Source organism: Phyllostomus discolor, chromosome 2 (genome assembly GCF_004126475.2).
Source record: "Phyllostomus discolor isolate MPI-MPIP mPhyDis1 chromosome 2, mPhyDis1.pri.v3, whole genome shotgun sequence".
Lineage (NCBI taxonomy): Eukaryota > Metazoa > Chordata > Mammalia > Chiroptera > Phyllostomidae > Phyllostomus > Phyllostomus discolor.
The window spans coordinates 199,446,178-199,461,047 of NC_040904.2; the positions used below are offsets into that span (position 1 = coordinate 199,446,178).

At 49.2% G+C, this 14,870-nt stretch overlaps 1 protein-coding gene across 13 annotated transcripts in view; it reads right to left on the reverse strand.

The window, feature by feature from the left end:
• The window catches only part of ANKS1B (ankyrin repeat and sterile alpha motif domain containing 1B), an 833,247-nt gene that overhangs the window by 19,918 nt on the left and 798,459 nt on the right, over positions 1-14,870 (reverse strand). For all 13 annotated transcript variants that reach the window (XM_028531910.2, XM_036019451.1, XM_028531904.2 and 10 more), the window contains 3 exons: positions 8,467-8,478; positions 7,496-7,582; positions 509-646 (listed from right to left, as the gene is read on the reverse strand). In XM_028531910.2, coding sequence (XP_028387711.2) covers positions 509-646; positions 7,496-7,582; positions 8,467-8,478 — 237 coding nt within the window. The remainder of the gene's footprint in view (positions 1-508; positions 647-7,495; positions 7,583-8,466; positions 8,479-14,870) is intronic.

The following is a 14,870-nucleotide window of genomic DNA, read 5'->3' on the forward strand; positions in this document are numbered from 1 at the left end:
GACCGCTATCAACTCCAACTGGTCTACCCAATTGTGGAACATCGTCCAGTGAGAAATCTCCAGCACGAAACCTCACAGAACACTTTTGACACATTTGATCAGTCACAGCACCTTCTCCATGCACTGCACATACCTTTTTTATATGTTTCAGGTGTGTTTTTACCTCGCTTGAAAAAAGAAAGAATATGCTGAAAATATTGCATATTTTCTTCCATCTTCAGTGTTAAAATGGCGACACAAAAATTCACCAATTTTGGTAAGCTTTTAAAAAATGCACTCTGATGTGACAGCTATCACAATACAATCTAACAAAATTGTTTCGAATGATGTTAAAGACAACTAAGTGCTACTAGAGCCATTTTACAGAAAAAAAAAACCCAAAGGAACTTTTTGGCTAACCCAATGCTTGGTAAACATACCAAGTATCTTAATCGCAAGCTGGGCGTTCAGTAAAATGCAGGTCCATTTGGGGAACTAGTTACACTGTCCAAAGAGGGCGGACACTCACCACGTCAAAGGCAGTAAACACGTGGCAGTAGTGGTGGTTGGACTTCAGGTCTTTTGTGATGTACGCAAACGTTGAGAGGTCTTCTGGGTCCTGGGCGGCGCAGGAGATATTACGGATTTCGTGCTCGGCAATTATGTTCTGGAAGAAATGACATAAATGACTGTTGTTTTCCTTTGCAAACCAGCGTAGTTTAGAACCAAGGCAAGTGACCTGAGAAGCAGCTGCTTTCTCCCTTACTAGGATGTTCTAGACCTGCCACACTCAAAATGATCCAACCTGTTATTCGTGGGTATGAATACCAGGTCTGAAAGGAATATTTTCATTTAATTAAAAATGCTCTTAAAATAGTCACACCCTGGAGCAGCGGTTCTCACCAGGTGCTGCGTGCACGCAGCAGCAGCAGTCTGGCCAGCAGGCGCTTGTTCAGGAAAAGTAATTACTAACCATTTCACCGTTCCCATTCCCCATGTACGCCTGGAGATGGGCAGGGCTGCCTCCTGCTGGGTCTGTCTGGAAAGGGCCACCTGCCGCGTCCTGCACTCTGCGAGGAGCTCGGTCCCAAGGAGGTGGATCTTGCCCCGTCTTCCCGCCCATGGTCTTGCTCCCGGCCCCACCTCCCCCAGAGCTAAGGCAGGTGCAGAAGTGGGCAACAGGCAGGTGGAAGCATCAGAGGCCGTCTCTTGGAGACTCCATGGAGGCTAAGGTGCCGGGCCGGGATGAGGGCAACACCACACTGCAGGCCCTGGATCCTCTCCTGATGCGGGGTCCCAGATGACAACACTTTATTAGCTGTACCCACCGTGCACAACGAAAAGCTGTGCCGGGGTATCATCAACGCACAGGCCAGGGGACTTGGTCCACAGAGCGTGGAAGTGCCTCACTCAAGGCATGTGGTGGAGCAGGGACTGAAATTGGGGGTTGCCTGGCTGGGAGTTTGGGCTCTTTCACATAACCGCGATGTCCCTCCGCCCCACGCAGCTCACACTCCATTTCTTTCTCTGTAGCATGTCTTTCTGCCGTCTTTCTCCCAGACCGCCTCATCCCACCAGCCTGCCTCCAAGAATAACTGACGGAAGGTGAGCGAGGAAAGGTTTAAGTGCCATTATCCTGAAGCACCAAGTGACCACGGAGCATCACCGGCTGCAAACCCCTGCTAGAAACTTCTTTTGATGCATAAATGTATTTAAAAGGCAAAACATTTCACATCATCGTGTGATCGTTTTTTTTAATCTTATAATAACCCATTTATGTTTTTGCAGTTCTCATAGATCTAAAACCCTCCACACGTTAGTTACCCTAATTATGTTTTAACTGAACAGTCTTAAATAACCCGTCGGCAATACAATGTTCCGGGTACACCCATCAATGCCAAAACCGCGTCAAAACGTCCTTCCCTGCCAGCGCCCCCAGCAAAGACTTCACGGCCCTCACTCTACTGAGCCGGATGGCTGGGAAGCAATTAGAGAATTAACACATAAGAGAAAACGAAACGAGGACATTCTTCACCGGGGCCCTGCGCAGCGACACTGCATGCAGCGCTGTGCCGAAAATAACTCAACTTGAAATTGGAATCCCGTAAACAAGCAACACTCCACTGCAAGATGTGGTTTCGCACAGAAGGTCACGATCCTCTCCTGGCATGCGGAGAGCGTTTCTTCAGGCAGAATTCTAAATTAGGCACGAGTGAGACTTAATAAGACCCACGAAGCCTTCGCAGGTACGATGGAAGGAGGCGCGGAGCGTCTCCCCGACTATTCCCCGGGGGCTGTGAGTGCCTCGGGAAGCCTGTGGGGCTGGTCCCCCCGGTGCAGGAGGCGCTGTTGCCGGAAGCACACTGGCTCCAGCTGTTACCTCCATGGACATTTCGTGTTCTTCAGCTCTTTCAGCATCAGGTGGACCAACTCCTTGGGAAAGTGTTGCAGGGAAGAGTGCCCTGTGGCTTTCATTGAGCCAAATTCCCCAAATCTTCCCAAATCATAAGACGTCATGCTTGATGATTTTCAGAGGGTGTGATGGCATCGTGGCCCTGGGCAAAACTGTGAAGCAAATAAAGCGCGTCTTCGGAGATCTGTATTGGCCGCATGTCTGTGTCCTCCCCAACTCGCCCTGGAAAGCTTAAGCCCCGCCATGATGGTGTTTGGAGTGGGGTCTTTGGGAGGTGATTGGGTCACGAGGGTGGAGCCCTCGAGAGCCGGGTGTGCCCCCATATGCTGAGCCAGCTGGCTCTCTCTGCCCTGTGAGGGCACGGCAGGAAGACAGCCATCTGTCTGAGCCAGGCAGCAGGTTCCCTCTCACACTGAATCTGCGGGCCACTGGGTCCTGGACTTCCCAGCTTCCAGAACTGGGAGAAGTCAGGTGTTTATTGTCGAGCAACCCAGCCTAAGACATTTTTTCCCATGACTTCTTGATCTCCCCCTGACTTTCTGGGCCCCCACTTCTCTATCCACTAGCGGCCCAGGGCTGTCTTCTAGCTGCTCGTCCAGGCTCCCCTCCTCTGTGTGGCTCCATGTCCTGAAATCAGCCTCATCTGCCACTGTTGACACTTTTAGTTTCTTCCTTCCCATGGTCTAAACGGGGGGGAAGGCAGGCTAGTAAAAATATTCTATGCCCAATTAAGGGTAACTGATATTTTACTATGCTAACTGGCATTTAAAATATGCTGGTAAGACTCACAGACACAGAGAACAGATGGATGGTTGCCAGAGGGGCGGGGGCTTGAGGGGCTGGGTGAAAAAGGTGAAGGGATCGAGAAGCACAAGCTGGTAGTTACAAAATAGTCCTGGGAATGTCAAGTACAGCGTAAGGAGTATAGTCAATAATACGGTAATAACTACGTATGGTGCTGGGTGGGTACTGGAAGTACCGGGGCGGGGGGACACTTTGTAAAGTGTATGACTGTTTAACCACTATGCTGTCCACCTGAAACTAATAGAAAATAACATTGAATATATGAACTGTGACTGAAAAAGAACATTGTTAAATGAATGTATATCAATGGCCTGTGCAGGGAGGTACTTTTGAGCAGAACTCGACACATCTGCGGTGCTAGAATGCACCGAGGATTTAGGATCTCACTCCCGAAATGCTGCCATCACGCTGGCGTCATCACGGGGGACAGGGGACACACCTCAGTCCCAAGTGAACTCCGTAACCTTGCTCAGCCTCTATATCTAAGCAAGCTCTAAGGAGTCTAGAGCTTTCCAAGCTCCAGAGACGGGCTGGGGAGGGGATCACCTTGCCCCTCCTTTGGGATGGAAAGGTGGGCAGCATCTCTCAACCAGAAGAGGTGGTTTTCCCACCTGCTGCTTTTCATTACGTTGAGAAGCAGCTAGGGAGATGTCTGGCTGGCAGGTGTAGAGTAGGATTTTTGGTTCTGAGGAAGAACCGTGGAGGATTTTTGGTTGTGACAAAGAAATGAGGGAGCACAGAAACTGGCCTCTCCCCGCTTTCCTTGCTCTGGGCTCCGACAGGTAGGGCCCCCAGGGGAGGCAGCAGCCCAGGGCCGACCCCAGACAACCGCAGAGTCGGGGATGCTGACAAGCACACGTGCTTCCAGGGCTCTTAGCTTGCCTCCAAAACACAACAGCCACCAGTTTAGGCAAATCTTCCACATTGTTTTGTGTCTAAAAAACAGCATAAGCCACCCCTGTTTGAGGCTGGTGTTCGTGGGTCTGTGGAAGCTGCTGTGCTCTCTCTACCACGTTTTTGTACTAAATCAATTCCAAGTTCCATTTTTAATTCAAGATCATTTTCCACTTCTTCCTTCTTGAATCGGGGTTAGTGACTCATTTCCTAACTTACTAGGCAATACATCTGAGTTTGCAACTAAGCACCTAACCCTTCCCCTTGAACTTGGCCAAAGCCACTTATTTATTACAGTAAAAGGGGAGCAATGCTTTGTGGGAAGGTTCATCTTTCTCATAGCCTAATGGGGGGGTGAGAGGAATGGAAGAGAAGTTGACACAATTATCCCTTACACTTCAAACTAGTTGGTGGAAGGCATCTGTGGAGAAACAGACCAAGTGTTAGGTCAGGGGATGGGAAAGTCAAGTGTCAGTCCTCCTCCAAGGTCAACTTAGCAAGGGGTCTGCGGCCTTGGGTGCTCCACCTGTCCAGGGCAGGCCGAACAACCCTCTCTATTGCACCAGAGCAGGGTTAAAGGGAAGGCTGTTTTTGAAGAAAACACAATGAAAACATGAAACATGAATGTGCAGGTGTGACTTTGGTTGTGCTGTAAGACAGGCCTAGTGGCCACTAGTAACTAAAGTGGCAAAGTCTTCCAATAGGTCTACGTGTCCCCCGTCTTTCCCTTCAAATCGAAGTGGACACCAAGACAGCGCTTCTCAGGGGAGAAATCTCTGGTACCAACGGACAGCAGGACTCTGGGGTCTGTCCATCTGCTCCTTTCCTGCTGTGGGCATTACAGGTCGGTCTTTGCTGCAGAAGAAAGTGACAGACAAACACGCCACTGCAGACGCCGCTGGAGTCCAGGTGTATGAGCACAGTTCCTTCCACGCCACAACTCGAGGGGCCGCGACCCTTCAACCATGGGTCCTCCGTGACTTCTGCAGCCAGTCCTGCAGCCTCATTGGTGGCTGGTGGCAGTGTTTCTCAGCCTCCTACAGCCGAACTCCACCAGGGCGGCTTTGCACCATTTCTTTTAGATATAATCTCTCTGCTTTGGCCTCTCACACAGCAACCACAGCTTGGTTCCCTGAGTCACCACTCTCTCACTGTCCACCGTCACATGGGGCAGATGAGCTACCCTGCCGGATACTGGGCGGGGGGGGGGGGGGGACCCTGGATAGCCAGTCAGTGGAGGTTAATGTCTTCCCATTAGTGCAAAATCCAGGCACACGTTGTCATACAGTCATGAAGAGGTTGGCTGCACTCGTCACCATCACATGCACTTTGCCTTTGCTCTGGATTTCAAATTATGCAGAGGGCCGCCCTGAGGACTTAAAAGATATGCTGGCATTTTTTATGTAGCGTCTTTATTCACACAAAATTGCCTTTTGCATATCTTCTGGTGCTTCTACTTTCAAAGAGCAGTCATCTGTGAGCAGAGATCTATTAATTATTGGCGACTGAAGCAGGAGTGTCTCCTCAAGGTACACAGACCTAGTTCTACAACCCCTGATGTGTCCATAAGCAAAATGCGTCAGAACTGACAGAGCTCTCTCTCATTCCTCTGATCACGGAGCGTGGACTACAGAGGATGCTATTTATACACGTGTATCCAGTAATACCACCTGCTCCCTGGAATGATAGTCTTACGACCTTGGGAACTTTGTAGGGCAAATACTGCTTGTTTAGAAACTGTTAGGATCCAAGCTTGCTCAGGTGGCTCATCTAGGAGCATGTCAAACTCATCCACTGAGGTATATTGTTCTTCACGGTTTTCAAATGCAAACGGGGTGGAGACAGTTGCTCCAGGTTAGGAACCTCCCCACCCCCAAGGCCAAAGCCTTTCTTGAAATTTAGATACAGCAATAGTCACCGTATCTTCAGTGAGCATTCTACAGAGTTTTGGAACTTTTTAAACCAAATGACTATAATTTAAGGACAATGTAAGTTTATGCATGAAACATTTTTATGCAAAAATGTTTCCAAGAAATTAAAAAGCAAATCATTGGGGTTTTTCTGATTAAGTCTCCAAAACCCTGACCTGACAGCCACAACCGGCACCAGCACATGGCAGAGTCAAAGCCAGCATGTCATGTGCCCTGGGTATTGTCAGCCAGCACGGCCACACCAGGTTATAAGCTTTCTGCTTGGCTTTCTGAGCTGTTTCTAAAACTGGGAGGTTGTTTTCCTAGGCAGATTTGGGGAGCTTGGGCATACCCAACTGCTGATGCAGCAAACTTCTACATTACAAAAAAAAATCAAGAAAACCTGGAACTGGTTGACTCAGATACTCAGGGTTATTACAGACACCCAGACATCGTTGCCCATGGGACTTCCCCGCCCCTGCCCCCATCCCCCAATCTCGTGTCTGAATCTAGCTGCTCTGGTCCCAAGTTCCCATTGTTCAAGTTCACCTGTTTCATGACTGTCCTCGCCCTTTCTCCCAAACGGAGTGGGTCCAGGGGGAGGTGTGGGTGGGGAGTCCAGAAAACACATGGTATTCACCAGTGGGCATCCCCTCCTTTCCCCTTCTCCTATACTGTACCAGTTGGAAGGTGTAGCAATGAAACACATGGATGTTGGGGCGTGTTCTCAGGAGGAGCCAGTCAGCTGTGAGTTTATGGAGAGTGAGAGTGCACACCCAAGCTTTCTGGCACTCCGTCCTCGTTGCCAAGAAAGGAACCCTGGAACACCTTTTACGTAACATGCAACGCAGCTGACCACCCTCGACCTTAGGGTCCCCACCCTCTTCCCACCGTGAGGACAACGTCCCGGCAGAGTCCCAGCACGGCCTGGGCTTCTTTTCTGACTGTGTCTCTTAAGAAAACAATGCAGTTGAAATTCTCTCTTGCACTCAGGAGCTGAGAATTAAACGCAATTATAAGACATCGAAGGCAGAGGATGCGCTCCTTGTGGGAGGTATTCACTGCATGTATCGGAAGAAAGGACATGTATGTCTTTGGAGAAACAGAAAGACAACTGTTCTGGCCCTCCACCTGGTGATGTTTCCTGACATGCAGGACTGAGGACACGGCTGCATTTTTATTTCTCACATAGCTTTTTCCTGTCCTAGTGTCCTCTAGGTCCAAAGGGACATGCCAGGCAGTAGGTGGCCACAGTCTACTAGAGAAGACACCACGGAAAAGTGAAAGCAGAGTATGTACAGGAATCCAGACCAAGCCCCCACATGAAACATGCCCTTCCGTATACATTGAGTGTGTGCGTCTGCAGTTGTGTTCAGGGAGCATGGAGTTTGGGGGCTGAGCATGATTAAAATGGGGCACCTAGGGCATGATGGGAAATGAAGAACATCAGGGCCTAGACTCGGGGGTCTAAGGCACAGAGAGGTGTGCTACTCACCTTATTTGTTGCATCAATAAATTTGACTCCTTTATACGAGACCGAAAGGATAATAGTAGGGACCTTCTTCATTTGCTCTGTAGACTTCTGAAATTAAAATTAGAAAGCTGTCAGAGCAGTTTGTGTTGCATGGCAACTAAAGTACATAATATTTTTTCTCTTGAAAGATACAAATGAGCTCAACAACAACCCCCCCCCACAAACACACACCAAACACACTCTAATTTAAATGAGCGTCTACCTTACCCTGGGCTTAGCTATGGTTTGGGCTCGTCAAGAGTCTGCCTTGCACTTCTAAAAGGAGCTTGTTCTGCTGCTTCGTGTGGGTGAAGGAATACTCCTTCCCCCCATCTCCAAAGGGAGAACGAGCAGCTCTGTCTCCTACTGCAATTTCATGCGACGATTCTTCTGGCTGGAGTCGAACCACGTCACACTGACACTGAACTCCGAGGGTGAGTTCAGCATTGAGAAAATGCACACTACCACTCCTTTATTCCTAGTCCCTCTCTGTCGTCAAGGGGCACGGTATGTCTACACACATACTTAAAAGGGGGATTTGAACTACATCACTGTCAATTTTTCTGGAGCCTGGCCAAACCCGTGAAAGCCGATAGTCTGTTTACAGCAGAATCCCTGTGACCATGTGGGGTATAACGCCGCCTGTAACAGTTAAGCTCTGTGGGCGCAGTCTGAGTTTTGAGCCACAGCAAAGTCCAGGTAACTCACTTGACCATTGCGCACTGCTCTGTTCTCTGAGGCTAAGTTCTCGTCACAGACACTCACACCGGCTCACGGTGTTTAGACTCTGCAGCTTCTCCAGCTCTGTGCACCTGCACAGAGTTTCCCGTGCTTTCGCGTGTGCCTGTTCATTCAGTTTCTCCACGCCTCCCGGGGCACCAGCAGTCGGATCACTTCATTCCCCGCTACGGGTCCTCCCCTGACAACCACGTCAAACCTCCAGGAGAACCTACCTGACAGTTGGCCTGATGGGTGGTGTTCCAGACAAGACAGGTGGGAACATAACAGGAGAGAAAATACATAAAAAGGTGAGCGGAAACCACTTCAATAATTCATCGGCAGCATACATTCATTAAAAAGTAAACAGAACAGGCTCCGCAGCTGTCCGGGGATGCGGCAGAACGGATGCCGCAGCAAGGCGGCGGGGGCTTCTGCAGGCCCGTCTCCCCTTTCCCTGTTCCGTTTTCTCACCGTCCTGTTCGCTGCTTTGCACACTCTGACGACGGACACGCGAGAACCTCCTGCCTTGCGCGTTCCACAACCAGCTGTCTTATGTGTATTAAGGGACTTGGGAGAAAATAGGAACTTTTAAAATTTCTTCATGTATACATATCATCCAATTTCCCATTTTTAAATTCTGACAGGTGGCCCGAACCGAAGAAGGCTTTTAGTCGGACAGTGTGAACGGACAGCCACTGAGCTCAATCAATAATGACGGCCGTGTGGCCTCTCTGACGTGAACCACCGAAAAGGTGTTTCACATGGTCCTGGTTATTGGGACACGTCTTTTTGACAGCTGCTCTACCTGTTTCAAAAATAAAGGATTACTACTTCATATTTATTAGGTGTTTCATACAGTATTGGAAAAAGCGGCCCTTTGGAAGGGCTTTTTAACTAGTTTTAAAACTACCTAGACTCACCAGTTTTCTTAAAAGAGATATTATGAAATTGGAACACAAGGTTAGGTATTTTTATCTTTTTAATGCTTTATCCAACCCACTCTGAAGAATGTGCAAGATACACATCAAAGGTAAGGCTAGAAGAAATGGCCTGCAGTGTGCTGATTTTCAGGCAAAGCAGTGGGCTGAATTCTGGAAAGAGAGAGGGCACAGGCAGTAAAGTTTGGTGAACTGAACGTGTGCTGTGAAGAATTCTTTGCAAAGAGTAACAATGAAAGGCAACAAAACCCCTGACTCATCTCTTGCCATGAATATATCTTCTTGAACGGATCTACTGGTAACACGAAACAACATATAGCTGATGTAAGGATAAGACACCAACATTTATTTAGTGATTAAGAATGCCCCCCCCCCCCCAAAATTAAACATTAAAAAAAGAAAAACCCATTGGTCATTCACTTCAGCAGTTGAGTGGTTACATCAGGCAGCTCACTGAGCTCTCTGCTGGAGAAACTCAGGGGCCACTTCAGGGGACGCTACACAGAGCTCAGGTAGCATGCCAGCTGTCGTCCGCTGAGCAGGGCTGTCTGAAGTGCAGTGTCGGGAAGGAGGCTGAGCCCGTGTCTGGGCTTGGTGGGAAACAGGGAGAGGAGGAGCAGCACGTTCCTGGCTGGGTCTGATACAATGAACAGCTACCACACAAACACTGACAATGTGACAGAGAAATGAACAAAGTGTCTCCAGAGATGGCTTTTAAAAATTGAACAGGAATTTTCCAGGCGGCAAAAGAGGACAAAAGAGGCCGTTTTAGCAGCAGAATCAACATGCACACGCACGCACGCCTGGAAATAAGAAAGACTGTGGAAGGTGTGGGGAATTGGTGGGAGAGGAGGCTGGTGCAGTGGGTTTGGAAGACTGTGACTTGTTCTGCTAAGCTAGGAGTCACTGGCAGCTTCTGAGTAGGGAGGGACACAGTCAAATGTGTGTTTCGGAGAAAGAGCTCCGGTGGTTGGATGGCCAGGAACCACGAGAGGCCGAGTGCAGGGAGGCGGGAAGCTGTGGTGCAGATTCAGACGAGAGACCCTAGGCCCCAGGTGGAAGTAGAGGTGCTGGAGACGGAACAGGAAGCCATGGCCCCAATGAGGAAGAATCAGGAGGATCTGCTAAATGATGCACCACTGAAGATGAGTGAGCAGAAGGATGTCACAGGTAAAGAGGACGTTCACTGAGATAAGGAATACCGGAGGGGAGCATGCTTTTGCGTGAAATCTTTTTGAATGTGCCCAGTGGGACCATGAGGTCGAGATGTCCAGCGGGAAACTGGAAACAAGAATTAGATCTGGAAGTCCACCCACACTGAGGGGGTGGCTGAGGAGATGGGAGCAGAGGAAGAGGCTCGAGGAGCGAACGGGAGGAGTCAGAGAACCACCGCTCGGGGAAAGGTGACTGTGTCACGGCTGGGGCAGGAAGAAGAGTCAATGAAGGAACCCAAAACGGAGTTGGAAGAAGCCTGAGAGCCACAAGTCAAGAAGATTCCTTAGAAGGTGGGAACAGTGCCCGGTGCCCCGAGGACTAAAACAGCCAAAAAATCTGCCCAGCTCAGTGGCTGGCACAGGGAGGAGTCGTGACTTTCATTGGGTTGGCTGGGTGAAACCTCTGGCTTTAGCCACTAGAAACTTTGTTGCTGGTTTATTAAGAGCTGCTTAGGGAGAAAGGTGGCAGCAGACAAAGGGAAGAGCACATGAGTGTCCGGGACAGGGAGGGAGTGGAGCAATGGAGCAGAGAGCGGGTCAGGACACACATACTTCCGCTGAAATGAAGGCACCAGTGGCGATTTCTGTCCTGACACAGGTTGCACACCACAGGCTCAGCCAAGCTGAACACGGAAGAAAAGTCAAAGGTGGTTGTGTCTTTTCCTTTTGAGGGTGCTAAGAATCCCCGCTCCCTTCACTGGAGGCAGCACCGGGCACCAACGATGCAGGCTGTGCACCAGCGTCTGTGAATGATAATGGGGTGGGGTGACTATGCATGCCTGTCTGACACCTGCTCAGACCCCACTGCTCAAGTTACAGAGCACGCACTGCCAGGCGACACTGGTTTCTAGGACCTACCTGCAGCCTTGCTGCAGAGCCCGAACTCCCACATGTGTGGTTAAAAATCCAGGCCTGATTTATGTGTGGAAACCGAATTCTCCTCATCAGGCCCATTTTCTCAGTCGAAGGCTCCAGGCAAACCCTGTGTGTGTTACGGAGCTCTTTTGTCTCTAGCTGCTTTTTCCTCCACCACAGTCTGTGTGTTTCGGAGGTTTCCCAGAGTCCTGGAATTCTCTGTCTTCAGTGCCAACTTTACAGCACAGTCTCCTCTGTCATAAGGACCTCTGGGTACCTAGGCAGCTCATGGGTCATGCCCTCAGTTCACCTAACCTCTAGCAGGGGTGTCCAACCTTTTTGGCATCTCTGAACCACACTGCAGAGTTGTCTTGGGCCACACATTAAATACACTGTGACACATATTCACAGAAAAAAATCTCATACTGTTTTAAGTCTATTTCTGGTTTTGTGTTGGGCCGCTGGGCTGGACACCCCGACTACAAAAGCCTGGTTTCCCTGCTGATAAAGTCAGAGTGCTGGTCAACCATGCCTTGTCCACAGTTTCCCAAATCAAGATGATCATCCTTTAACTTTTCCAAGAGAAACATTTAGTTTATAGAACTGATGTTACATTTCTTTTTTTATCTTTATTTTTATCACTGACACTATTACAGATGCCTTGCTTTTCCCCCTTGGCCCACCTCCGCCCATGCCCCACTCTCCCCCTCCCCTCTGGCCACCACCAAACTGTGGTCTGTGTCTGTGGCTCATGCATCTGTGCTCTTTGGCTGATCCCTTCACCTTCTTTCATCCAGTTAATGTTAATTTCTGAACCCTAAAATAAATACAACTTTTAAATCTTAAATTTGAAGACAGCCTTACATTTACCCCTTGTGTTTATCTTGCCTGGAAGCATTACACAGAACAGGGATTAGAATTTCACATCTGGAGCTGGACACCTGGACTATTGCTCTTTACAGGTAAAGTGATTAAGCCCTTTGAGAGCATGTTTTTTAAAGAGAGATTTTTGGATTTAGCAAGGATAGAAATCACCATCTTTTTTCTTTTCCTTTCTTATTTATTAATCGTGACAGCTTGGAATTTTTGTATCAGGTCAGAAATGACCACTTGTGCTTCTGTTTCAGCTTAACACATGTCCTGAACATCATGAAGAGTTTCTCACCTTCTAATGCGGAGTCCACAGTACGAGAGCGTCCTTGTGAGACGGCAGGGATGCGCCTCCGACCATGAGGGTGGTGCAGGGCAAACGGGCCGACAGCCCAGAGCACTAAGTCGTGAGCTGAAATGCTGGGTTTGACGTTTATGTTCCTGATACGAATTGTTTGTGCCCCGTAATCAGCAAGGAGAAGGACAGAGCGAGGTGGTCTGTGGGGATCATGTTGCTGCCCCTTCATTCTTTCAATGCCCTGATGATCATTTCTAGTGTTTCTTAAGCACAGACTGGGCAATAGCTTTCCAGATGGTCTACCGCCATTGAACTTGGAGTATAATTTTAACCCATGTATAGCTACCCTGAGAATGCTTTCTAATTGGATAGTCAGTGCTGAGTCATTACAGTTAATTTTGCCATGTAATGCTTTCCTTAGTTTCCAAGCTAAATGATTATACTCAGTTTCAGGAAGTGAATTAAAACAGGATGAAGCAATGGTGTTTGGTAGCCCTAAGTGACTTGCGAATGATGAAAAACAGTGCACAAACCGAGCGTTCCTGTGGTGATTCTGTGTGCAGCGGGACGAGGGATGCTCCACGGGTGATGGGAGATGAAAAGCAGACCACAGATCAGCCACCTGACGGGAACTCTTCCCCATCGGAACTCAGTTTCAAGGTCACTCTCTGGGGCGAGCCTAACGGGATGGCTTACCTCTTGCTCCCCCCATGTACCCCATGACCTCTGCCCTGGGTCTCGGGGTTGTCTGTTTCCCTCACTACATGGAAGTTCCTGGAGGACGGCCCACACCTTTCTCAGTTTGTCTCCCCCGTAATGACTAGCACATGGTCTTAGGTTGGACCCCATGAAATTGCCACTTTCATGGGTCGAAAATGGCCGAATATCAGCAATTTCATAGGGTTCAGTCTAACAGCTGCTGACATCCGTGACTGTTGAGTGAGAGAGCAAATGAACTCATGTATGGTAATGAGCGTGACGCCAGCACCACCACTACCACCATAGTGCCAGCCTCTTGACACGCACAGAGCTCAGCAAACTTTCGGGGGAACCCAGTGCCCAGAGCCAGGCAGGGAGGCCTTCAAAGAACTCGGAGAAGCACAGATGTGAGGAAGGATGCACCAAGAGATTCCTTTCGGGGCAGCAACAACTTCACAGGTCTCAGCCTCCAGGAGAGAAGCAAGGCTTCACTTCTGCAACAGAAATCCAACTCAAATTGCAAGCCACGAGATGAGGACAGGCTTCTTGAGAGGGCAGAATGATTACCAGGGGCAGCTGGGAGTGTCTCCCTCAGGATACTTTAAAAATAGTCTGGACTTTCATCTGTCACTAATGACTTAGGGGTAAGTCTCATTTGGCTGGGAACGAAGGCTAAATGACCTCTCAAGGGCTTTTGTGGTCACAGGAACTCTGATATAAAGGCCGGGTGAGCACAGAGCCTATGGAAGACCATGTGATGGGAACAGACCTTGGGCAAGCTGCCATTCAAACTACTCCTCCGGCATTAGACACGGCTGCTCACACCCTGGCCAAATCTGGGGCACCGCACAGTGGTGCCCTGTGTCTCTCTGTTCCCCCAGCTGGCTCCCAGGCAGTGTGGCAGAACGGTTCGGCCAGGGCAGCCTGTCTGCACAGCAGCCTTACTGGAATGCCCAGTGCACCCAGGTTGTGGTTCTCATACTTTCCAGGGCATTCGAACCATGAGGAGGGCTTGGTAAATAATAGACTGTAGTGATTCACCCCTGGAGTCTCTGACTGAGTAAGTGCTATGAACTGAGTATTTGTGTCTCTCCAAAATTCCTACGTTGAATTCTAACACCCAATGTGATAAAGCCTTAGAAGGTGGGGGGCCTTTGGGAGATGATTGTGGCATGACGGTGCAGCCCTCATGAATGGGAGGAGTGTGCTAATGAGAGACCCCACCGAGCTCCCGTGCTGCTCCTGCCATTTATGGGCACAGTGAAAAGTCCGTTCTCTCTGAACCAGGAGAGCTCCCACCAGACAGCGAACTTGCCGGTCCCTTGACCTTGGTCTTCCGGCCTCTGGCACTGGGAGAAATAAATTTCTCCCAGTGTGTAGTATTTTTGTTACAGCACCCTGAATGGACTAAGCCTGAGGTGGGGCCTTAGACTTTTCATTTCTAATACATTTCCAGATGCTGCCAGTCCGGGGACCACACTTGGAGGACTTCTGCTCTAAAAAGGCAGTCGATCAGTTTGATTGAAAGTCACTGTCAGAACCGAGCTCGGCTTCCGTGCAGGTCAACTCAGATGTGCGGCACCCCACATTAATTCAGGGAGAGGTGAATTTATCAAAACACACGATCCTCCCCTTGACAGGTGATTTCCAAAAATCCTTAGTTAGCACTTAACCACAGCTCTTGGTCTTCAGAGCAATTAAGAATTATTGAATTCTCCCATGATCCCTCAGGGACTGTGAAAGTATGAAGCATTCTTCATATA